General features: G+C 34.2%; 1 protein-coding gene across 1 annotated transcript in view; it reads right to left on the reverse strand.

Moving 5' to 3' along the window:
* Positions 1-1780: 1780 nt before the first annotated feature.
* KIF21A (kinesin family member 21A) overlaps positions 1781-26911 on the reverse strand; it is an 81046-nt gene continuing 55915 nt past the window's right edge. Inside the window, exons 28-38 of the mRNA XM_047066342.1 lie at positions 24864-24968; positions 23339-23467; positions 20984-21022; positions 20277-20288; positions 16731-16867; positions 14615-14795; positions 12499-12663; positions 10338-10455; positions 8719-8889; positions 7226-7425; positions 1781-1874 (exon numbers count right to left, since the gene is read on the reverse strand). Coding sequence (XP_046922298.1) covers positions 1781-1874; positions 7226-7425; positions 8719-8889; positions 10338-10455; positions 12499-12663; positions 14615-14795; positions 16731-16867; positions 20277-20288; positions 20984-21022; positions 23339-23467; positions 24864-24968 — 1351 coding nt within the window. The remainder of the gene's footprint in view (positions 1875-7225; positions 7426-8718; positions 8890-10337; positions 10456-12498; positions 12664-14614; positions 14796-16730; positions 16868-20276; positions 20289-20983; positions 21023-23338; positions 23468-24863; positions 24969-26911) is intronic.

Below are 26911 nucleotides of genomic sequence, written 5' to 3' on the forward strand. Positions count from 1 at the left end.
GGACCCAGATTGAGAAGTAGAACATTTCTAGGACCCCCAAAACACCTCCACACCCCCCTCTACATTCCCAACTCACCTCCTACAATACCTGCCAGTGACCACCCTCTCTATTTCTTCTCCAGATAACCAAAGTCACTACTGTCCTAATATTTGTGGGAATAATTTTTGTTTTACCATCTATGTTCACATGCCTAAATTACATAGTTTGATTCAACTATTTACTTTTTTTTTTAAGTTTATTTGTTTTGAGAGAGAGAGTGGAGGAGGGAACAGAAGGTCTGAAGCAGGCTTTGTGCTGACAGCAGAGAGCGGAATACTGGGCTTAAACCCATAAACAGTGAGATCATGACCTGAGCCGAAGTAGAACACTCAAGCCACTGAGCCACCCAGGCATTCCTGATTTAATTCTTTCAATAGTGAGTTCCTTTGGTTCATCAAGAGTAGGTTATGATTCAAACTATTCAAGAATATATCATGTCTAATGAGCAAAAACTGGATTGCATATGAAGTGGATAACAAAAAAAATGCCTTTCCTTATATCACACACAGATAAAACAAAGTTTTACAAATACTAACAATTTTCATAATTAGAAAAAGGACAAGAGAATAAAAACAATTCAGAGCAACATGTTTATTGAAGCCGGAGCTAAGCTTTCATTTACAAGCAAATATACTCAAAGGGAAAAAAAAAAAAATCACAAGACAATATTTTCAAATGTTATACCATCTACATAAAAATTAAACTTGCAGAATTTACAAATTAATATTCTGAGCAGACCGATAAATTATACATCCTTTTGCAAAATCCAATCTACAGCATTTAAAAATTCATACAGTTACAAGGTAAGACATTCTTTACAATCTACTTATTTACATACCTTTTCCCACCGCAAATGATAGAGCTCTCATAACTACCAAGGTTTGCAAACACAGTGTATTTAAAATATATTTAGCAGCATATAAAAAAATTAGATAAAAGGGGAAGGAAATACTATTAAATAAAAATGAAATTAAAAGGTGATAATAGAAACAACTCCATAGGAAAATAGATCAAAATATATTTCTGTTAGGACATCAAAATTGTCTTCCATCGCAGAATGTATGCACAGCACTAATAAAACAATTTAACAGCATTTTAGTCCTGAGCACAGAATATAGCACAGCTGTAAAACTTTGGTCAATACAAGTAAACATCAACATTTAACACAAACTGTTTAACATTTTTTGTTAGTAGAGGACGGTCAATTCCACCTTATGCAAAATCATCAATCATATTCTCCTATCTTATTTTTTTCCATTATATTAAAAGAGCTTCGAAATTTGGGAACCCTCTATAGACTGATATAAATATCAGGCAGACGGACCACAATTTGACTAACATTCCCAGTATGTTTAAATATATAAATCATCTGAACAGACTATACGACGAATTACCAATGGGTTGCATTGTATTCTGGGGGTTTTCTGTCACAAAAGCAGTCATCTTACAATTCAAATAATTTTAAGGTTTTTTTTAATAGCTAGGCACAAAAATCCAGCCACAATAAAGTGTGAATCAAGCAGTATACCAATTATAGGATATATATGTTTGGGAGATATTAAAATTAAGCACACAGGCTAGTACACAATTTTATTAGAATACCATTTATATTCAGCAGTTGGATTCAGATATATTTTCCAGTTAATCCGATTCATAAATTTTCGCCTATTAGGCAACTTTTCCATATGAACGTACAGAGTATTATCACAGTATTCAGTTTATGACTATCTTCACTCATGTTTAATTACTGGCAATATCTTCCCCCAGATCTCCTATGTCAGAGATCTGACCATCTTGCAAATTGCGAGCCTTCCAAATTCTCACAGTTCGATCACTACGGAACAAATTAAAAATGAACACGTGAAAAGAGGCAGGAAGATAAAGAAATAGCTTTTAGAATTACTGTGAAAACATTTTCTGAGGAGGACTTTAATATATGTAAGTAAAAATATACATTGTCCCATAAGTATATCAAACAGATACACATAATAATATTAAAAATAATTCATATTATCAAGGGCTTACTATATGGCAGGCATTGTTAGTATGTGCCCTTTATATATAAATACATTCAATTCTCTTTAACTACCATAGAGATAGATAATGCTATTATCCCCTTTATATTGATGAGCAAATTTAGGTCCAGAGAGGTTAAGTAATTGGCTCAAAATTACAAAGTACATGACAGAACCAAGATTTCGATCTAGGCAGTTTGGTTCCAGGGCCCCACCTCCTAATCACTACACTGGATCTGCACTCATTATTTCAAAAAACAATACGCGATACAACATTGGTCAGAGATCTTCAGGCACAACAGCCCAGAGTAAGGTTACAGTAAGGCTTCTGGGAAGGGAGGAGATTGGAGCAGGGATTCCAGGAATTGGTGATTCTGGCAAGAGTCAGAATTATGTTCACATGAAATCAGCGTAAGCCCATGGAAAAAGCAAGAGGCTACTGAGAAGTGGACTAATACTCCACTATCATGGAACATAGAAGATTCAAAGTGTTTCTGAGAAAACTTGTTTTTGTTCACCCACCATGTGGGTACTGGGGAATAGTCATTAAACAATCATATTTCTTACTATATTTCTCATAGCTTTAAGGGAGTGTTACTTTTCTCCAATTATCTAATAAAGTCAAAGCTAAAAGAAAGAGTTTCCATAGAATTTCATAGTTAAAAGGCATTTCAGAGATTATGCAGTCCATTTCAAGGATAAAGAGAGTTTAGTTACCTGTCCAATGTAACATAGTAAATGGCAGAGGTGAGCCTCGGATCCAGGCTTTCTAGTTTTTAATCAATAATCTTTGTTCTCCCTAAGAGTTCTTATTACAAGCAAAAAAGAAACTTTCTTTTTCTTTTTTTGAATCTATATAAGATGATAGATGTTAACTAAATTTATTGCGATAATCATTTTACAATATATGTAAGTCAAATTACTATGCTGTATACCTTAAACTTATACAATGCTGTATTTCAATTATATCTCAATAAAACTGGGGGAAAATAATAGTCTTCTCACCAACCCACACAGCATATGTATATTGTATATGTATACATACCAATATATGTATATGTATATACAATAATGTATATACATATTGTATATGTATACATACCAATATATGTATATTGGTAACAGCAAGAGGATATGTTCCTTCATCCACCTACTCATCTACCCATTCATTTATTCAGCCATCCATTCAACAAATACTTATTGAGAACTTGCTATGTTCCAGGCAATATTCTAGGTGCTTGGGACAATTCTTAAAAACAAACAAACAGATAAATAACAAAACCCTCTTCTGTTGTAGCTTACACATTCTAACAAGAGAAGATAGACAGTAAATCATAATAATTAAATTATGAAGTTTATTAGAAAGTAATCCATGTTATAGAAAAAGAAAAGACTGCATGGTAAAGGGAATTGGGTGCTAGGTGATAGAAGGGTTTCAATTTTAAATACAATGGCAAGGTTACTCTTAGTGAGAAAGAAGGACATTGGAAGAGAGTCAGGATCTCTGAAGGCAAAGCATTCTGGGCAAAGGGAGCATTCTGTACTATGGCTGAAATGAGGTGATGTGTTCAAGGACCAGTAAAGAGGTTACTGGGGACTACAAAACAAGGAGCAAGTCTAGAAAGAGCAAGTGCTAAAAGGAAGGTGAGAGAAATAACAGATGCTCACAAGGTCACATTAAGTATGGCTTCTACTCTAGGTGAAATAGGGGACCAATGCAAGGTTTTGAGCAAAGAAGGAATATGATCTAATCTGTGTTTTAAAAGGATTATTCTGGCTTCTGTGTTGAGAGTAGACTACATATGAACAAGGTACCTTGTTTAGGAGCTACTAGTAATAATCAGTTCTTGTAGTAATCCAAGAGCTGATGGCAATTAAAATCAGTGAGTTAGAAGATATGGTGAGAAGTGGTCAGATTCCAAATATAATTTAAAGGTAGAATACCAACAGGATTTGCTCAAGGACTGGCTATGGAGTATGAAAGGAAGGAATGAAAGTCTCTATCTAGCCTGATCAACAGAGAAGACAGAGATGCCAAAGGGCAGGTTTCCTGGGAAGGTTGGGATTTCAGTTTAGGACATACTAAGTCTGAAATTATCAAATTTCCACTACTAGTCATAACCAAGTAATTTGAAGCAGGTTAGCTCTCCTGCTGCAAACAAAGTAAAAATCTGACAAAATATATGGAACAACTATTTTCAGATACTGGACCATGGGGGAGTACAGGGCTGTTGTCCCTGAGAAAAGGGAGAGGGGTGAGCTTCATGACAGCCCTGGCTGTTGCTTTGGAAACACTTCCCAGGGAGGAAGAACTCAAGCAGAAAACTACAGAAGCACTAAGTTGAAGAGATAGAAATAAAAACCTGGGGGATGTGGAGTAGTTGGAATTTTCAGGATCGAGGAGAGAAGAGGAGAGAGCTATGCAGAACTATGGAGCTGTGGGAAAAAAAACTCCATAAATCTATATAAGAGCCACTAATGTCTGTGAATACTAAGCTACACCATGAGTAGAGTAAGATTATAAGGCCAAGCAAAAACCCAAAAAACAAAAAGAAACAAACAACAACAACAACAATAACAAACATCTACTAGTGAGCTATAAATTGAACAATTCCCAGAGCCCACAGAGGGCTATGAGCTGTTCACATTCTGATCAGTAAGGAGATATCATCAAACACTTATGGTATTCAGTAGAAATCCAAGAATTAAAAATCGGTCTCAAAAAGATGAAGCTGAACCACAAGAAACTTAACTTCCTGACGAAGTCCAATGCTCTTTAGAAGAATACAACAAAATCCAGATCTTAAAACACAATATAATGTTCAACATCCAGTAAACTATTACTTGACAAAAAAGACACAGGTAAAATGAGCCCCATAATCATAAGAAAAATTAATCAATACTACAGATCCAGATTTATAAATAAATACATAAATAAATAAAAAGCAACAAATCTAGAAATATCAGATATGATGGAATTATTATATAAGGACTAAGTTATAAAATGCCTCAGTTTTCCCACCTGTAAAATCGAGATTATAATAATATTTACCTTCTAGAGTTCTTATGAAGATACATGAATTAATGCCTGGAAAGAACTTAGAACAATGCCTGGTAAATACTAAGCACTATACAAGTGTGTGCTAATTAACAAATAAGTGGAACTAATTTGAAAATAGCCTTTCTGACTTTATTGGCTATTTTCCTGATTTTTAAGTTACATAGTAAATACATTTGCATCTGGTGCACCATGGACATACTGAGAAAAAGTTCAGTTCTTCAAAAATAAGACTATATTGTGGAAGAGAGGTGTTACAGTAACATCATACTTCACCCACCAGACCTCAGTGATATATAATACTTTTATAGTCTTATATTATGTGTCCCACAACTTTGGGAGGTATTCAGTTATTTTCCATAAATTACCAAGGACACAGAAAGTTTCCAAGAGAATAAACAAAAGTGGTGAGTCTTGAGAAAGTAATATATCTTGGAAATAACATCAATGAAGCACCAAAGGTAAGCACCTTAGAAAAACACAAAATAAATCAACTTTGAAGTACTTTGGAGAAATGAGAAAGTAAATCTAAATGAAAAGAGGGATTTGAAGAAAATAGCACAAATAAGAAGAGATGCCATACAAAGAGCAGAGCTTTCAAAATAAAGTCAAGGTAATCATACATTTAAGATAGATGAATCAAGAAGGTGTTCTGATTAAATTAAAATGTGCAAAAATGACCAAAAGGAGATTTTCAAGATAGATATTCATGAGACATTATATTTTATTTGAATGAAACCAATGCCTCACATTAGGGTATATATATTTTCCTTTCCAAATTACTTATATACATATTATGTCATTTTTATGGTCACAACAACTCTCCACTTCCTTCAAGCGTCTTCTTAAATGTCACTTACTCAGAGAGGCCTTCACCCACCACCTTATTGTGTAACTCCTTCCCCACAATACTCTCTTCCTTGTACCCTGCTTTATTTTTCTTCCTAGGCACCTGTCACCGTATAATATATTTTACTTATTTCTTGTCTTTTTTTCCCCTTAGAATGAAACTGGGGGTTTGGATCTGTTTTGTTCACAGGTCTTCCCAAGAGTCTGGAACAGTGCCCAACTTTGGAGATTCATCATGAATGAAAAAATAAGCAAATGAATCCAGCCTTCCTAAGAGGGAGGAACCAGATAGTATTACTATGTACTTATACAGCTGAGCCTTGAACAACACAGATTTGAACTATGAGGGTCCACTTACATGTGGATTTTTTAATAAACATAGCACAGTACTATAAATGTATTTTCTCTTCCTTACGATTTTTTTTTTAATTTTTTTTTTCAATGTTTATTTATTTTTGGGACAGAGAGAGACAGAGCATGAACGGGCGAGGGGCAGAGAGAGAGGGAGACACAGAATCGGAAACAGGCTCCAGGCTCTGAGCCGTCAGCCCAGAGCCTGACGCGGGGCTCGAACTCACGGACCGCGAGATCGTGACCTGGCTGAAGTCGGACGCTTAACCGACTGCGCCACCCAGGCGCCCCTTACGATTTTCTTAATAACATTTTCTTTTCTCTAGCTTCCTTTATTGTAAGAATACAGTATTTAATACATATAAAATATAAAATATGTGTCAACTGACTATATTATCGGTAAGGTTTCCAGTCAACAGTAAGCTATTCTTAATTTAATTTGGGGGAAGTCAGAGTTATATCTGGATTTTTAACTCTGCAGGGGTCAGGGTCCCTAAGCCCACATTGTTCAAGAGTCAACTGTACTATAAACAGAGGCAGAAGGGGAACAGAGATTTTTTAAATGATTTGTTCCAAATGAGAAGAATAGCAAGTTTGTTGACTTTCTGGAATTAGTCACCTATAAATGATTTTTTTAATTAAAATCACCAGGGGAACATCTAGCATCAGACTTGCTAGTTAAGCTGAGTGCTAATACAGAAGTAACACTATTCTCATGTAACCTTGGGATTAAATGCAGTGACCAAGGTGCAAATCAGAAAATATGAATAAGAGATCTTAAATAGACATTACAATGACTGTAATAAAAGGGTTTCATGTGTTCTATGTTTCCAGTTATTTACAACTTACAATATTTATTAAATCTGAACACAAAGAGCCAATATAGAAAAAAATCACATAGGAAAAACTTACTCGGCTGCAGTAAAAATGTGGGTGGAATTAACACATATGGCATTGATAGGACTATCATGACCCTTCATTTCTCCGACTGGCACAAAAGTATCCATGTTCCAAAGCTTCAAAATGCCCCCTCTGCAGCCACTGAGCAAAACCGGGTGCCCTGGCACCACTCCTAGGGCACAGACCCAATCCTTATGTGCATTTGGAACTTGCTGGAGAAAGAAAGAGAAATAAGCCGCTGAAGACGAGCCTTCCAAAATGACAGTTTCACACCAAAGTAAGTTTCGAACATTTGTTGACAAAACAATATTTAGACCACTCAATGGCCTGGAAGCCATAAAGAAATTTTCTTTTTTTTTTTTTTTAAATTTTTATTTATTTTTGACAGAGAGAGAAAACACAAGTCGGGGAGGGGCAGAAAAAGAGGGAGACACAGAATCTGAAGCAGGCTCCAGGCTCTGAGCTGTCAGCACAGAGCCCGACATGGGGCTTGAACCCACGAACCATGAGATCATGACCTGAGCCAGAGTCGGACACTTAACTGACTGAGCCACCCAGGTGCCCCACAAATCATTTTCTATGCAATCATTCTTAACGATTTAAAGAAATAAATTTGCAATTTGCTTTCCAATTTGCCTCAATTATTATCAGTGTTATCAATATTAAAACTTATAATATTAAAAGTCTTGAAGAATCTCAAAGACCCAGAAAGTACACAGAATTTTTCGCATCACATTCTCTTCATGGGAGTTAAGTATCTCACCTTTCTCCAAAATGTATTTAATTAAACAAGTTTGAAAACTACAACCTGGTATGTAGATAATAAGGACCGCTTCATAAAATCACTGCCTTCAACCTTTAGTAGAGAACATGGAAGCCCAAAGCTTTTTGTAGAAAACTAGAGCTCGCATATATTTCATAATGAGTAAACAATACTTATACACTCAAATTATATGACATTTAGGTATAAATATATTTATATGAATAATATAAAAGTCACAACCATGAATGTATATCTATAAAAGCTTTTGAGGAGCTCCTGGGTGGCTCAGTAGTTTAAGCGTCCGACTTCAGCTCAGGTCATGATCTCACAGCTCATGAGTTCAAGCCCCATGTCGGTCTCTGTGCTGATAGCTTAGAGACTGGAGCCTACTTCAGATTGTGTGTCTCCCTCTCTCTCTGCCTCTCCCCAACTCACGCTCTGTCTCTGTCTCTCTCTCTCAAAAATAAATAAACATCAAAAAAAATTTTTTAAAGAACGCTTTTGAAAGCAATATGTTCATCTGTTGCTAAGTTTGTTCTATTGACATTCATGCTACTTGTTCGTTTTGTTTTCAACTACTCTTATCTAGAAGGTATTATTCAATATTGAACGTTGCCCTTCTCATAATTTGTACCCCTGGTAGCTGAAGATGAAACACTCTTTGAGAGGTTCTTCAAGGTCTTATATAGACTACTGGTGGCTTTGAAGTACCCACTTCATCCCATGAAAGGTTTTACATTACCTGTAGAAGGTCTTTTTGAGCTAAGTCCCATTTCTTGATTCCATTATCTCTGGATCCACTAAATAGGTTATCCCCTTGTATGGTTAGCGCTTCAATGCCATCATAATGAGGGGGCTCAAAATTGTGGGTGGGACTCACAGTTCCCAGAGCCCCTTCAGTTACGTCAAACATCTAAAAAAGGAGAGAAAAGGGGGGCATCCTATTTAACTTATAAATAAGCACCTATATGTGTTCATACATAGAAACACATACACATGTATATTAACCAGATATGACTTGTTACAATATTTTACTAATTAACTAAATTAACCTTGTATAAATGATTCAGGAAGAACCCAGGCCCTATATTCATGCTACTTTTGCTTATATGTCACAAGCTTATATGTCTATAGGCTTTTTAGAAAGGCAACCAATTTTTTCATGTATGGTGAACAAACTATATGTTCAATAACAAAAATACTACATATCAATCCAGTTGAAAGTCAGAAAAATGATATGACTGTTATTTAGGCACTATAATGTAGCTCTGCAATCCTGGTGGTCATCTCAAATTCCCCTCAAAGTTGCTATTCTAAACCTTCTACTGCACTCAGTTGTCATCATCTCTCTTAGCTATTGACCTCATGATTTCCTGAAAAGGGTCGCATGATCAAAAATAAACTTTCTGTACTCTTCCCTCCATTTCAAAAGTTTCCTTTTATTTTCAAACATTCTCTTACCCTTCTCTTCTTTTTAGATGCTAACGTGTGCTTCCTGCTTCCCAGCGTTCACATGGTTCTAACTCCTACCACCTCCATCACTTTGATATGGTTCTAACTCCTACCACCTCCATCACTTACTACCACTTCCCCCATCACTTTCCCTCTCCAAAGGGCCTGCTTCCTAAACAGACAGAAATACTCAAGTCTACCAAATACACAATACTCTCATTTTAACCACTCTATTTTCGTGTCACTAACCCACTTCTCATCTCTTAATCTTAGGTTCCAAAAAGAGTAGTTATACTTTTCCTATCTCCTTTGTTACTGCATTCTCTTTTTATTCCTATTGGTTCCTACAGGAATTCACAAGGCTGAGTCCTGTCAACCTCTGTCTCTTTGGTCATATCAACTACTCTAACTCCTGAACATCTGCTTCTTTCAAATGGCTCCCAAACTTGCATGTGTAGTCATAACTTATCTGGAGTTCTAGAATTGCCTTTGAAATGGCCTACTTGCCTATAGGAGGATGACTTCTCTTACTTAGTATCTCAAATTTAACTTTTCCAGAATCAAATTGTGCATCTTCCCTCATCTGCTAATTTCATAAAATCTGAAGACCATACTAAACTCAGTGTAAAAGATGGTGACAATGAGACTTAAGCATTAGCTGGATGACTGAGCCAAACATCATTAAAATCCCTCCAAAACAATCTTCTATGAAAAATGAGAAAATGGGATTGAATTATAACACAATAAAATCAGGAACTATTGAATGAGGAAAAAGATCAAGAAGAAAAAGCAAAGGATAGGATTGTTAAAAAAGAAAACTGATTAAGAGCAAAGGGTCTTAGGTGCATCTGATACTTCATATCTATCATTTAATAGGAGAATATAATTCAACAACTCTATCATACACACTTTGATGTAATGATCCTTGGAGCCAGTGATGATTAGATCTTGTCCATTAGAAATCTGATCTACTGTAAGGCACATAACAGGGCCTAGGTGTCCTGTTAACTTTCCTGTAGACTGAAACCTTTAAAAAGAAAGAAAAATAATTTTGTTTGAAAATATTTCTTAATGGGTTGAGGTTAAGCCCCAACGTAAATAATCTACATTCTTTGATGAAACTGTTCACTAATGCTTTTTTTTTTTAAACTTAGCTCCACCTCTATGCAACTCTTTTCAAATTAAGGGTCAAAATATGGCCAACCTAACCTATTCTATGACTGAAGTGTGAGGAATCCTAAATAAGTTATTCCAAAGTTACTGATGTCATTCAGACAGTAAACGAAATGGCAGCAAAACTTGCTAAAGACTAATTTTAAACGCAACCTAAGTCCAGATAAACCTTAATCTGTTAAATATCTGAACATGTTAAAATATATGACCAATGTTATTAGGTTCAATTTGGAATTTGATTAAAACAACTATATCACTTACATGACTACACAATCAATAAAAATATGGAAAAAGTAAGATTACTTTATATAAAACACATATATTCTCGCATATACACATACACAAATATGTACACCAATCATATATACATGTATGCACACACATATATATACTTATGCACACATATGTATATATGCACGTCAGAAAGTAAGTGGTCCATTTCATCAGTTATTATAAGGACTGAAAATGACCAGGACATATAGGTGACTGTAGAAAAATGTGTGATGTTAATTGTCAGGGGGTGACAATGAACCTTTGTTTCATAGTCCTACCTCAATCAAACTGCTGGACTACAAAGACATATTTAACTTGAAGAGTTTCGTTTCTAGAAAATTATTTTCTTACTTTTTTATGATAAATCTACATTTAATCACATTGCTGAAATCAGCTTTCAAAGGACCTAACTTTTCAGCAAAAACAGAGAGTGTAAAGATTTTTAAAAGCTGTTACCTTTTCTGCCTCATGTCATGACTTTGGGTATCTTCCTCCATGGTGTTTTGTCTATGAGTCAAGTTTTAACATCTTCAAGAATAAACCAAGTACTCACCTCTTTTCTCATTTTCTCAAACAAGCACTGTGTTCAGTTTTCTACATTTTGTTTCTAAAGCAGACTCATGACTGTATTTCTTCTTTCTCTCTCATCTATTTATCTATAAATTATGTTTATTATTCTTTCTCAGTCATGTGTTAACATATTACAAGTTATAACTAGTTATTTTCAGTTTCTAAAATATCCTTTTTATTTACCACTGACAAATCCCTCTAGATGGGAGGCACGCTGTATTACCTGAATTACAAACTTCACTCAGTATCCTATAATTGCCTGTTTAATGGCCATTATCCTCCGTTACAAAATGAGCTCTAAGAAGGTAGACACCACATTTGTCTTGCTCAGTCTTTATTCCCAGCACCCACCATAGTCTTGGTGCAGTGCCTGCCAGAATTGAAGTTGAAAAAATACTTAACTAATAAATGAATATTCCCTTGCTGCCAAAATTTTAAGAACTAGAAAAGAAGCTAAAATAAACACTCAACTGAGGGATAAAAGCTCACATTTCATGGCAAATAAAAACCAAATCAGAGATATAACAACTTACATTTCAATTTATCATTTTTTACCCATTTTATATTAATATTTAATCTCTTATATACATTTTATATTCATAAAACCCCTATAAAGATTTATGCCCCCAGTAATTAACTTAAGCTTATAAACTAAAAATTTTGAGATATAAAATGTTTAAGTGATGCTGCCCCTCCCCCCAAAACAACAACCACAACAACAACAACAAAAAACTCTTTCAAACGTCCTGGTGAAACAGAATGAGAATCTTGATCTCTTCCCAGTAAACAACACAAATTGTAGACAAATATTAAGAGAGGCTATTTTCTTTCGTATACTTTCTTTCTATTGATGGAGAATAAAAGAAAGGAAATTTTTGGATTTGCTAATGAGAAGAGAAGAGCCATTTAGGGGTGTTGGGCCAAACAGAAAAGCCTATTATTTTACATTAACTTCTGGGGTTATAAAGTTAGATTTTACATGCACTAATACGTTATTAATGCCTGAAAATTGTACTTGCCGTATATAAGAAATACATTCTCTTAAAAATTCTACCTTTTAAGATCCCACATTCTGACAGCATTTCCAGAAGCTGCATAGAGGAAAGTGCCAGTTGGGTTTAGAGCAATTTGATTTATCTGGTTTTCTCCAGAAGGAATAGCTACTGTCCGGCTGGTACTTGCAGAACAGGCATCTCCAAGAGTAACTTGACCTGAAGACCTTAACAGGGACAAAACAAAGGGAAAAGTCACAATCCTGGATAAGAGTTCAGCTTACAGTTCCTTGAATTCCTAGGAAACTGGCTGTGGGCAAAAACAAGCTCTGTGCCCTTTGGTCACCGTGTGAACAGTACCTGGCATGAAACCTCATGCACACATAGCTGGTACTTATAAACACATTTGATGAATAAGTGAATAAATGAATAACTAAAACAAGATGAAATGGCTTAAAATTCTTTTTTTTTTTTTTAATGTTTATTTTTGAGAGGAAGAGAGAGAGAGAGAGAGAGACAAGCAGATCATGAGCAGGGGAAGGGCAAAGACAGAGGGAGACACAGAATCTGAATGAAGCAGGCTCCAGGCTCCCTCTGAGCTGTCAGCACAGAGCCTGACACGGGGCTGGAACTCACAAACCGTGAAATCATGACCTGAGTGGAGTCAGACGCTTAACCGACTCTGCCACCGAGGAGCCCCAATGGCTTAAAATTCTTCATCTGTAAACCTATTATAAACCTAAGAATTCCAGAATTCTTAGGGATTCCTGAGTTAGGGATGACTATAATATCATTCAAAAAATATTAGATGTTGGGGTGCCTAGCTAGCTCAATCGGCTAAGTGTCGGAAACTTGATTGGGCTCAGGTCATGATCTCACAATGCATGAGATCAAGCCCCACTTCAGGCTCTGCTTGGGTTCTCCCTCTTCCTCTCTCTCTCTGCCCCTCCCCTGCTGGTACATTCTCTCTCTCTCTCTCTCTCTCTCTCTCTCAACATAAATAAATAAACTTAAAAAAAAAAAAAGATTAGATGTCAAAGATAAAGAACAAAAAACTCAACTAATGATACAGTGCCACAAAGGTAATTCATTTTCCTATAGCTTCCAGAACGCCCCGAGGGCCAGGCCTACCAATATTCTTCTTATTTATTAAGTGTGCCTTTTGAATTAAAGACAATGAGAATTTTTCAAACCATTTTCAGTTTTTGCTTACTCTAACCCAATCATATATGGAGTATTTCCAAGTGCTAAAGACTTAAACATAACTTATTTCTATTTCCTCAGATAAATTCTAAATGACAGATATATTCTTAAATTTTGAAACATTTTCTCAGCTAACTTCTAAAATATCAAGTTATAATCAATCTTTTTAAATTTGCCTTTAGTGAGTCAACTGGATTGGCAGATTTCTAAGATACAGTGTTCCTTTTTCTATGAAATTTCCCTCAAGAAACTTGTGTTTAGTAGAATAAATTAATTAGTAGCTCTCAAAATACAAATTAGGACTTGAGTTAATATTTCCTCTACAAATTATAAAAATTACCCTTTCCTATGCTCCCTTTATTTAAAGAGTTCACCCCAATTTTAATTATGTAAAACTGTTCATCGATCTTATAGCAAAAAAGAATCATTATTTGCTCTTTATTTTAAAGACATATAATGACACAGAAAACAAACTCATCCTCCAATTATCCAACCTAACCTACAGTTATGGAATTTGTGCTCACACAAAAGCAGTATAGGTTCTAACATGAACAAACAAAAAACTCTCAATTATTTAATACCTGATAAGTAAAGGTTACAAGTACTTCTTAACTATCTATAATGGTGATTTTAGCCATTTTCCACAGAGTGGTATTCATTTGAAGCAAGTAATGTAAATCAATATTACATCAAGTAATAAATACTATGAAAATGCAATACCTTAGTATTTGGGAGGGAGGAATATGAAATATATACTTAGTCACAGATCAAATGCAATTTATTCCTTCCTGTTTAATAGCAGGCTCCTATATTTCATTTTCTCAATAGTTTTTCCCTGTTATATTATCTATGTCCTAATTTTAACATCCTTTTGGAACTGGACAGTTATAAATAAATAAAAATGTATTCATAGTCCTATCTTTTTATATATGTTATACTATTTGCCCTTATGCTATTTGTCTTTAAATTACTTACGTCAGCGTTCGAATGCACTTTGCTGAATCTCTGATGTCCCACACCTTAATATAAGATGTGGACACAGTGAAGACCAAGCTTGTATAATTACAATATTTTACAGATACAACATTGTTGGGATGACCCCCCAATGACATTATCTCCTGCCCAGTCACCAGATTCCATACTTTACAAGTACGATCTAAAACAAACAAGAAAAGGAAAATACTGTCAATATGAACTAAATTAGGTTCTCTTAACAATAAAAATTACTTTAACAATCTTTCCCCTTGAAGAATGAAATAAAATAAGAAAAAAGTAATTATTCCACTAGCTGCAACAGACATCAACCCTCTGCATCAAGTTCAATGGCCAAGTACATATAAAGGATTGGATGAAAGCAAGGGATAGCTGGTGTATGTATTATGTGGTATTAAAAAAAATAATTACATAAAACTTTGAAATAGTCATATCACAAGAGTCTTGCTTCAAATTTCCCCTGAATTTAAAATGGCATTCCCAAATCAGCCTCTTTACTCTCACCGCCTCACAGCACTCTACACTCATAAACACATATACCTTTCTTTTCCAGGGGTCACTGATAGATGGTTTTATTTTTGACCCCAAAACATAATTATAAACTAATTATTTTGTTTTTCTGACATATCAAATATATAATTATTCTGGAGATAAATTTAAATTATAAAAGTACATTTTTCACAGTGCAGATTATTTTTTAATTGGAGAATGGCTTGCCGTTATTCACAATTCGTAAGTTCTAGCTAGATATGTTACACTTCCTTATATGCAATGAGCAATAAATGCTTGCTGATTAAACTGAGTCTTGTAACATCCCTAAGTGCTAAAAATCATTTATTAGCTTCCCCAAACCTGTACTTGCTTCCTTCCTACCTTTTTAGCTTTACTGCCCATCACTTCTCTTATGATTACAGTTGACCCTTGAACAACATGGGTTTGAAGGGTCTACTTATATGCAAAATTTTTGAAAAATATAGTATAATACTATGAATGTGTTTTCTCTTCCTTATGATTTTCTTTGTAACATTTTTTTTCTTACTTTATTGTAAGAATATAGTATATAATACATATAACATGCAAAATATTTATTAATCAACTGTTTATATTATTGGTAAGGCTTTGGTTCACAGAAGGCTATTAGTAGTTTGGGTTTGGGGGAGTCAAAAGTTATATGCAGATTTTCGACTGTGCAGGGGGTTGGCACCCCTAACCCCCATGTTGTTCAAGGGTCAGCTGTATTCTACTTTTCAACCAATTGGATTTAGTTTCCAAACATACCCCACTTTCCCCTCCATGTCTCTGCTTATGTTGTTCTACAATCTTGGTTGTCAATCATTACCTGTCAATATCCAAACCATCCTTTAAGGTTCCTCCTAAATGCCTCTGTCAAAGCCTTGTTATGTCTCACAGGTTGGCATAACCTCCCTTTTCAGAAACCTCAAAAAGATTAGTATTTAACTCTTCAAAGCATTTGTAATTCATTTCCAGTTGCCTACACTTGTACCAAAGGGGGTTAAGAATACAGGTTTGGAGATGAGTAGACCTGGGTTTCCAATCCTGATTCTTCCACTTACTACTAAGTTTATCTCCTGAAGTTATTTCATTTCTTGAATCCTCAGTTTCTTCATCTGTAAAATGAGGATGCAACATGTATCTCACTGGGGTTACCATGAGAATTAAATGAGATATAATTTGTATAGTGTCCAGCATAGTCTCTGACATACGCTTAAGTGCTCAAGAAATGATGGTTTCCTACCCATCTTATTCTCTTTACCACAGTGTATGTACATTGTAATGATGTACATTTTTGTCATTTTTTATATAACTTGTATTACTAAGCTCAGGACCTTGCATACATTAAGTGCTCAGTTACTGAAGGGAGATGTATTTTCTCAACATTCTATTCATATAACATCAACAGAGGTTTTACTTTCTTCCCAACTATGCAATGATTTTATATAATTCAGGAGTTGAACCAAATTATTTCTCAGGTTTTTATGGGTATTAAGCAGTTTGACTATTCTTTTAAGCCTGTTAAAATGTAATCATTTTTTTTTCATCTGTTAAATATCCATCTGAAACAACCACTAGTAAGTACCTTTTGATCCAGTGAAGAGGAGATCATCAGTAGAATCCACACAGAGCACAGCTTTTGTGTGCCCTTCAGCTATGTGAATACACTGCAGTGGAGAAGCTCTGATTCCTTTTGAAGCAGGAAATGGGTTGATTATGCCCCTGAGGTGGGGAAAAACAAGATTTACTTAAGTAGCTATATCATGAGACTAATTTTATTTTTCTCCTGACTTTAAGAAGCCTTTCTAACTAATTAATAGGAAAACTCAGACTGCTCCTTTGTCTCTTTTTAAAGCAAAAGGACAGAGACAAAATGTGAAATAGTAACAGTAGTGATGGAGTGCATCAACTAATGAGGCATCAGTCAGCAGCTGCCCTCTGCAAAGAGCAAAGCCTATGGCACACAGATCATCTTATCAACAAATTCTCTTCAAAGCTGAATGAAGTAATATTGGGAGCTGTTTGAGTAGAGTGAATTCTGACAAATAAGAAAGTATAAATGATGGATAACTGGAAGTGTGACTCTGCTATGCTGAAATATGACTCTATGTCAAAAAGAACATTCTGGAGAAAGTATAACACATATCACCTAAAATATTGAAAAAAATTTTTCAAGTGAATTTGAAAAAAGATAGGAATGATCACATACACAGAAATTCTAAAGGGAGAATGGCTCAAATGTATCAAAAAAAAAAGAAAAAACTCTAATAGTCTCCAAGAAGATTAAAAAAAGAAAAAAGAATGGGACTTTAAAAGAACAGTGAGGCTATTTAGGGAACTTTCTCATAAGTTTAATATTTCTGGAGTTTATGCTTTGTGCTATGCACTATGGAAATGCAAAGTTTATCAAAACATTGTCCCTATCCTAAAGGAGTTTAAGACAGTTTAAGATCTGAATTGAAATAGTTGTATTGAGAAGACTAAAGATGAGAGTGAATTATAACATAATAAATATATAAATTGGATATATCTTTGCTCAGAGCAGGAAGAAAAATTATTATGTAGAAATGTGTCCATTATATAAAATAGATGGCACAATATCAGAACAAATAACAGGAATAAAATAAAACTGTTTCTTTCCACCTTCTCAATGAAAGAGAACAATCTTCAAGATGCAATGGGCAGAAATGATTAAGAAGAAATGTAAGCCCAAGATAAGTTAGAACTGACAATAGAGACTTATTCATTGAATTCAAGTATTTCTGTGTTTAAATCATTATATCACAGGGTTTTGGAAGGATACAACATTGTTGACACAAAAATCATTGTTGGTACACTAAGATCAATAAGGGGCACAAAACATGTAGGCCTCTTTTTCCAAAAAGCAGGGGAAAAAGTAGACTTCAGGAATTACAGATGGGTAAGACTTCTTGTTGAGTCTCACAAAGGGAAATACTGAACAAATCATTATAAACACTTAAAAATAAATGCTCATCAATAAGAGGTAACACTAATCTCATGGGGGGAGTTCTTTGTAGGATTAATAGCAAATTAGAGAAATATCATATTCATAACACATGTTGACTCCAAAAAGGTCCATTACATTAAGCCTTTCAAATGATATCCTTGTGGACATGGTAGGTAAGAACAGAACAGTTGGAGTAAGGTAGTTCCATTGGTGGAGAGGCACACTTAAGGTGTCAATGTTCCTGTCAATTTCAAAGAAGTCTTCAATATCTAGTCAATATTTCTCTAGCACAGAAAACGGAGCTGGCATATATATTAAACTGATATATTAAAGAACTGGACACTGGTATGTATTGCCTAGGAAAATGACAAACAAAATTTATTTGCTTTAAGTACCCACTTAACACTAAAATAATCATTGGATACAATTTAAAGATAAAATTTAAGTAGAAGATAGAACAAAATGCTTCAAGTAGTAAAAGCCTTAATAGTAGCCTAGATCTAAAAAGCTAAAGAGGGCATTATGCTAAGTGAAATAAGAAAAAGATACATGCCATATTATCTCTCTTATACACGCAATCTTAAAAATATACATTAAAAAACCCATCTCATAGATACAGAGAATAGATTGGTAATTGTAAGGGTGGGAAGTGGGAGGTAGGAGAAATGGCTGAATTTCTTTCTGGGTTTATTTCAGTTTAAATAAATTGAAATACACACACACAAACACACACACACACACACACACACACACACACACTAATAGCCAAAGAGATTTTTTTAATAGAATATAAGATCAATGAATCAACAATTTATGGTTCTTCTATAAGCACTTTCAATAACGTGTTCAATAGAAGTAAATATTTCAGGAGAAAGAACATAATAGAGTTACTATATTCTGCTGAGGGATCTGGAAGGAGGTTGAGTTCTAGATGCTAGATTTTAAACACTGAAAAATTGGGACATTTTCAAAAATAGTAGAAGCAAAACGATCTGTAGACTACATCATATAAGGAGCAGATAATGAAACTAGACCTACTGAACTGATAGGAAAACATTCATTGGAAAGGATTCAATAGTAGGTTAAGGCACTGAATATTTAAAGAGCTGTCATATGCACACAAAAAGAGATGTGCATGGATTAATTCAATTAATTAATTCCAGAAGATTAATTCTGGCAGAGCTCAAGAGGGCTGATGAATAGAAACATTAGGAGATAAATATAAGCTCAGGGCTAAAAGAAACAAACAAACTTTATTTTTAGAGTAGTTATTAATGATTTTGAAAAGTAGAAGTTGTTCATCGTCACTAGAAATGACACCAGGAATTGTTGCCACTGGATATGTAATTACAAAGTCCAATGTATTATTTGCATACATGTGTCAATTCTTGAAATTAATGCTCGGTAACTTGTTTGTAATCTAAGAAGTTAACCAAATTAAAACTGAAACAGAAGCAAAACTTCCCCCAAAAGTCTGAATCTCTGTTTTGAAATCCTACTGATATGAGTTCATATCTATGAACTGAAGCCATCGAATTAGAATTATAGCTTCAAATATTCAAAAGGTTTGATCTAATGCACAGTCAGATGCTACTCTTACTTCTCAAACAAAATATGTATGTATGTATATTCCAATAAGCTGATTATAAAGAAAAAATCCATGTGACCAGCCTAGGGTATAAGAGTCTGTCATGTCAAAGTTTGTAACATTACAAAAGTAAATATTTGCCTCCAGTGACTTATGTATGACACAATTTTGGAGGGTAAGATGCCTTTTTTCATTTTTATATGTTTTAATATCATTGATTTTTCAGACTTCTGAAGAAAAATAATCTCATAATTAAATACAGCATTTTACTAGATACTGAAAAATGCTCTCCAGTATTCACAACATTAGTACTAATATTTTGTAGAGATTACCTTATACCAAAGATAATAGAAAAATACAGAAATTGGAAACATACATCCATAGTATTTCTTTTAATATTAAAATTAATCTATTCACATTCTGAAATATAGAAATCAACTTTAAAATAGTTTAAGTTAAGGTTATATATTGCAAAGTTGTAAAACAACCTGAGTTGAAGGGGGAAAAAAGCTTATTCTTGTTCCATGCAAATCAGTAAAGTCTTGTAATAAATGAGATTAATTTCCTCTGCCTACCTTCTGGAGGATCTACTGATGATCAGCAAAATGGCCATAAACAGGAGAAACAAGTGCAAAAAGAGAGGAGACAAAATGATAAGTGGAAAGAAGAAATGATAGAAAGAGAGAAATTAAGGATCCAAAAAGAAAAAAAAAAAACCCACAACATGAAAAATTCAACATTGTTATCTTTAAAACAGCATCTATCAGTAAAAATATATTTGTTATTTTAGAAAAGCTCCTTTAGTTTCTATTTCTTTTTATATTTTATGTATCATAGTATCTTTTGTGCCCCCCCTTGCATATCTTTTTTTCTTCATCACAAAGCTTTCCATAAACTTTTTACTTATAATCATTAAGCCAATAACAACAACAAAAATACCTTATTTACCTCCCACGTTTTGAAAGACTGAAACATTTAATCACTGAGGAGCAATGATATCAATATTCATAGAACTTAAATTATTTCAAATAAAAGATTTAGATTATAGACAGAGAACAAGCATCACAACTTTCTGTGCTAGTATACAAAAAAGGTTTGCCAGTTCTTGGTCTAAAAGGGATGACAAAAATATATTAAAATTAATATGTTTAAAAATATTAGTATGTTTATACGGTTTACAACTGGTTATGCATACAAAAGTGAGATATGCTTATAGTTTCTCAGAAGCCATTTTAGAACATCAGTGAAATGCCAGAATGTAGGAAAGATAGAAAGAAAGTACCTGTGTACTTCCGACAGAGAGGAGTCACTTTCATCAGACCTACAGTGAAAGAGTTAGAATTATGAGGAAAAAGAACACAGATGTCAACAGGTAAAGACACTGGGACTGAACTGAAAACTGACAGTATGAATAATAGGAATATAGCGAACATTTCCTTTATTGTGAATGCCCCACTTTTCTATTTGCACTGGATATCTGCAAATATACAGCTGTATCTAGCAATATATTTGATTCTTATGTTTTCTACTAAGACTTTGGGTGGGATAAAAACTTTCTATTACTAATCCACAGAAAACCTATTATTCCTCACTTCTAAAATTAATGCCCCGAAGAGGAACAATATCAAGTAAGTAAAATACATCACTTTAAGATTCTATTTAATTTGATTAGTACTAGAACATTTTTCCCATTTAAACAGCTATTAATGAATTTTTATCCATCTTGATAATTACTTTGGATTTAGATTCTAATGTGGAAACTGCACAAATGCATTTTATGTTTACATGGAAAGCAAACTACCCAGAATTCAATAACCTTTGATTTTGACTTATCTCAAAAACAGTTTCCTAATGAGGGAGTCCCTTAGTAATATGAGACTTTAGTGAGATTTTAAAAATAGGTGAGCCACTACTGTCAACCATACCCTGAAACCTCCGCGACTGACAATAAGTTGGGTTCTTATAAAAACCTATTGAAGAGTGCCTGGGTGGCTCAGTCAGTTGAGTGCCCAACTCTCGATTTTAGCTTAGGTAATTATCTTATGGATCATGGAAATGAGCCACACATTGGGCTCCACACTGACAGCATGGAGCCTGCTTGGGATTCTCTCTTTCCCTCTCTCCCTCTGTCCCTCCCCTGTCCATTCTCTCTCTCTCTCTCTCTCTCTCTCTCTCTCTCAAAATAAATAAATTTTTAAAAAAAGAAAAAGAAAATCTACTCAGTTTGTTTATTAGGCTTGGGGAAAAGAACAGAGTGAATACTGACATGGAACATAACCAAAAACTATCTATGGGATCTACTTCCAGCTGGTGAAATATGCTAGCCTCAAAAAGAAAGTGATTCAAAGGTAGGTGAGTCTTTGAACGTGTAGTCACTTATTCTGAGTTTTAGCTTATAGAGATGACAACAGCGTCAAATTACTGGTAGCTTATAAAATATTTCAGTAGAAAATATAAAACTATGACTAGATTGTCAAAATTACCAAAATACTGACAAAATTTTATGACTGTGAATGTACAGACAAAATTTAGTAAACCTTCATATCACTAGTGAAAATGGACTTCCCGAAGGCATTCTTAACGTTCTTCTATTCTTTTCTCAATTAAATGGAAGGTATGACTTAACAATGTTAGAGAATTTTTTCAATAACATGAAATATTTATCTATCTAGATCACTTTAAAGGGTAGATCATCTACTGATTAAACTATATTAAAATCTAACTTTAAAAACTTTGTCCATACATTAAGCAGATTAAAAATTCTTTCAAAATGTGTGCTTCTCTAAGTCTACAGAGACATCTGGCATGTTCTGAACATGCCAGACAGATCTTAAATAGCATCCTACAAATCTCAGAAATTGTTGATCTACACAGGGAGATTACAGCATTGAAAACAACAGGGGTGGGAGACTGGATATGAAGTGCATACATCCACTATGCTACCATTCAAAATCAAAGCAGATAAGTCAGAGTTAATAAATATTTTATGGCAGGACTGTTAGTATGAATTCTTGCAAGAGAGATTCTGGCTCGATGTGGGAATACTTTCTCACTTCAAATTTAATGCAAATTATAATTTTCACAAGCCTCCAACTTCTCTTCCTCCACAATCCACCTCAGTCCTAAACCCCTCCACCCAAATACGAGCTGTCTTTATTTTATTTTATTACTGACTTTTTGTGGTGGATTTGTGTCAAACCACCAAATGCTAACAACATTTTACACATATAACAATGGACTTTGTAAGCTGTTATATGCACTGAAAGTAAAATAAGTTGCCTCTTTTCAACTCAGGCTATCTGGACTAGAGGCTTTTAGTATCCCAACAAATTTAAACTTAGAGTGGTCTCAAAGATATTTGAATTCTAATTTACATAGAAATGAAAAGGCAAGACAAGTGCTGGAAGTTTAGCAATGCAAATCTACAACAGGGAAAAATGTTCAGCAGGAAAATAATTTTCTCTAATCTTTTCTATATTGTTCATTTCCTGTTGGAAAAACACATCAAATATGGCCAGAGTTCACAAGTCAGACTTCATCTCCCACACAAAGAGATGGCTAAATGTGTTCTGCAGACTCTATTGAAAGGTTCAGACTACGGTAATAAATAGAGGGGCTCTTTTCCATAAAGACTTACTTATCCTGCTGAACTGATGTGTTTCCCTGAGAAACAGTAAGACGGTTAAAAACATTCAGTTCATTACGGGGCCGGCTTGGTGGGGAAGAAGGAGGTGAAAGACTAGCCTCTGAGGTTCCAGAATCTGAGCTACAAGAAAAAAAGAACATTAAATAGGTGGTTTTAATCAGTTATGATTTGTTAGGAATGTTATAAGAAACATGCTTTTTTAAAAAAGCTTTTCATTAGAGAATTTCTTCTTCCTCTCTTCCTTTTTTGTAAGATAAAATACACTCTGAACAATTAAAAAAAAAAAAAAAAAAAAAAAAAAAAACCTTTTCCACTGGATTTTGTTACATTGCCCACAAGATGGCACTAAGGAAAAACTTGTCTGCTGAAATCTACAGTCAATACAAATAAACCAAGCCAAATTTATAATTACAGTTTTAGAGTTAAAACCAAATTACTCACTTTACAGATGAGTACAGGGGAAAGAGAGCCAGAGTGTTTAAAACTGATTTGCCTTTTCCAAGATTTACTCACTTTTATTTTTACATTACTTATCTGCTCCATCCCCCATCTCCCAAATATCCCTGAGACATTCAATCCAGTAGAAATAGGAAAATTACAACTTTAAGTACAGGAAGCAAGGATGATTAGAAGGAGAACGTCCACGACATTCAAGTCAGCTAATCCAGTGGTCAAAGTAGAGTGTGCATGTCGGCACAGGAGAGAGGATGGTATAAGATTGTCCACTTGGGTACAGAAAATATATGAAAACTACTTTTTTATGTTTACTTACATGTTAAAGAAATTAGCTTTACTAATATTTAAATGGAGACTGGCACCAAAACTCTCCCTCCCTCAAGGCCATGTCAGAGATCTACCTGTCGCATGTAGCACCTTAGGTGACCTGAGGGAGGAGTGGGTGTGCCACAAGGGAGAGAGGTTTCAGTGGCTCTCATCCATTCACTCAGCTTCATGTTGTGACATTGCAATTTATAAATGCCCATTTAAGTGGATCATCAGATTATACTATGCACTGTTAAGTAAATTAACCCTCACAAAACACACAAACAGCTTTTAAGAGATTTCAGGAAAAAAAATTAAATGTAAAAGAACAGCAAGAAAATGGTACAACTAACACACCCTATGATGAACACTAGTTTCCTGTCAGCTATTTTACAGAGGTAAAGTCAATGTCAGTTTTATCAGTTAAACTCAATTTCAAATCTTTCTAGAAGACTATCTGAAATATAGATTCACTAAACTTCATCTCAAGTGTACATGAACTTTTTACAATGATATGCTCAAATAACTGGAAAATAAATAAGAATACATGATTAGGGACAAGTGTTCAAATATGTTTACAGGTATGTGTGTGACCAAGAAACACTGAGCCAAACCAACAGCTGACTTGATCGTCTTGATTAGTCAAATCAGTCACAACCATAGATCTAGCCTGCATGTGGAAAATAATTTCACTGTTGTCCTTTAGCATCTAAGTGCACCAGAGATTTTATGTAATCTAGTATAAGTAACTTACTGTTTTTGTTCCTTGGCCTTTGATTTTTCTTTTTCGTATGCTTTTCTCCTGGTTATAGGGGAAGGCTCTGGTAGTTTTTTTTCTGATAGAGATGACTGTTTGGAACTAAAATAGAAAAAGCCTCTTTTAATCATCAAACTTTATTAAATATATACATACAAGTTTGTCTGGCAGAGTTTCAAACTAAAATTTTTAATATATCAATAACTGCAACTTGAGAAAGAGTATTACCCGGGAACAAAAAAACAAAACTATGATAGGAATATATTACATGGGTAATTTTAGTTGATGGAAGCTTGACACCTGTATATTTAACTTTTAAATTGGCAATCTTATTAAATATATGCAAACCTATTATCTTTGAATGTAAATATCAATGCTATACTGCCAAATGGCCAAAATCAATAACTGATTTTAAACATAAATGATTAGGTTGATTGTAATTGTTACAGTTGGGAAAAAATTGTCTTTATAATCTTATAAGAACACAAAATATTAGAATATCAAAATATGAGAAACAGTGAGATTTAATGAAATAATACTTAAGACACAGTCAAAAACAGTACTACCAGTAATCATACACACACACAAATGACACACAATAATTTTACCTAATATTTAGGTCCTAGTAGCTATATAAATTTTAGTAATAAAAACATTCTTATTATAAATTTTAAATGTTGAATAGTGGCTGTATAATCAACAATTTAAGACTATTATTTTTGTGTATGTGATAATAGATTCTGATTAAAAAATGAATTTTTATTATTGTTGACTAGTTATATTAATAAGAAGAAAACACTATGGAATTAGAATGTACAATTACCAGAATGGTAAAACTAAATATTTAAATTTCATGTCCCTGACTTCTGACCACAAGAAATCACAATTCAAAAATCCTTCATCAGTTAAATCATAAGGGCCACTTAAGTAAATTATTTTACATCAAGCAATTAAAGTCATGCAGTAATGACATTAAGAGTTACCACACCGAGAATGTCTTAAATTTGAACAGAATTACACAAGTGTCTGAATTTATGAACACTTGAGAACAAATCATGTGAAGAGACACAGTCAAAAACATATATTCTACAACCTGTAATAAAGGATACACTTAAAAAATGAAAAAAATAAAGGGGTGGGGGGAGGGCAAAAAGAAGGTATTACCTGAATCTGGATTCCAGGCCATAGATTAAGTCTTGAAGTTCCAAAAGTCTCTACTCAATCTATTCTTAAAATCTGTTCTGTTTATATCATTACCTTCACCAAAAGCATTTCTTTAACAGTCATCTTATCAAAAAAGCACTGAAGCCATAAGCTATACTGGTTAGCAATCTCTATCAGCAAATCCAATAGTTAATTACATAGGCCACATCAAGCACATGCAAGAAAGTTGTCATCATTAAAATTACATTTGGATCTAAAGGTAGCAGATGGGCTTACTCAATGGAAGATGGCAGAAATATCTTCATAAAATGAAGGAAGTTAAAAAAAGGTAACAAAACAAAAAAGGAAATTATGGGAAACAGATATTCAAAGGGGGAAAGTTTGTTATATTTTATTATTTGCAGAGTCATGTAATGTGTGCCATTTTTTTTGGCAATATTCCTCAATGCAGTAATGCGTTCATTCCATAAATCATTTGGTAGATCATATGTGAGGATTACGGCAAAAAAAATATTATTATAACTCTTTACCAAGGGCACCTGGGTGACTCAGTCGGTTAAGCATCCGACTCTTGATTTCAGCTCAGGTCATGATCTCACAGTTCATGAGTTTGAGCCCCACATCAGGCTCTGTGCTGATGGCGCAGAGCCGGCTTGGGATTCTCTCTGTCTTTCTCTCTCTGCCCCTCCCCTGCTTGTGCTCTCTCTCTTTCTCTCAAAATAAATAAACATTAAAAAAAAAAAAAAAAACTTTGCTGGTGAATGATCTAATTTTAATATAACTGTCCAAACACACATACACACATAGCATACATACACATACTAGCCTGAGTTGGGAAATCTTCATCCTCAAGACAATAGTTGTTTTGAATAGAATGTTCA

The sequence above is a fragment of the Lynx rufus genome, unplaced genomic scaffold (genome assembly GCF_022079265.1).
Source record: "Lynx rufus isolate CCGP_SWC_20201006 ecotype Redwood Valley unplaced genomic scaffold, mLynRuf1.p SCAF_7, whole genome shotgun sequence".
In the NCBI taxonomy this organism is placed as follows: domain Eukaryota; kingdom Metazoa; phylum Chordata; class Mammalia; order Carnivora; family Felidae; genus Lynx; species Lynx rufus.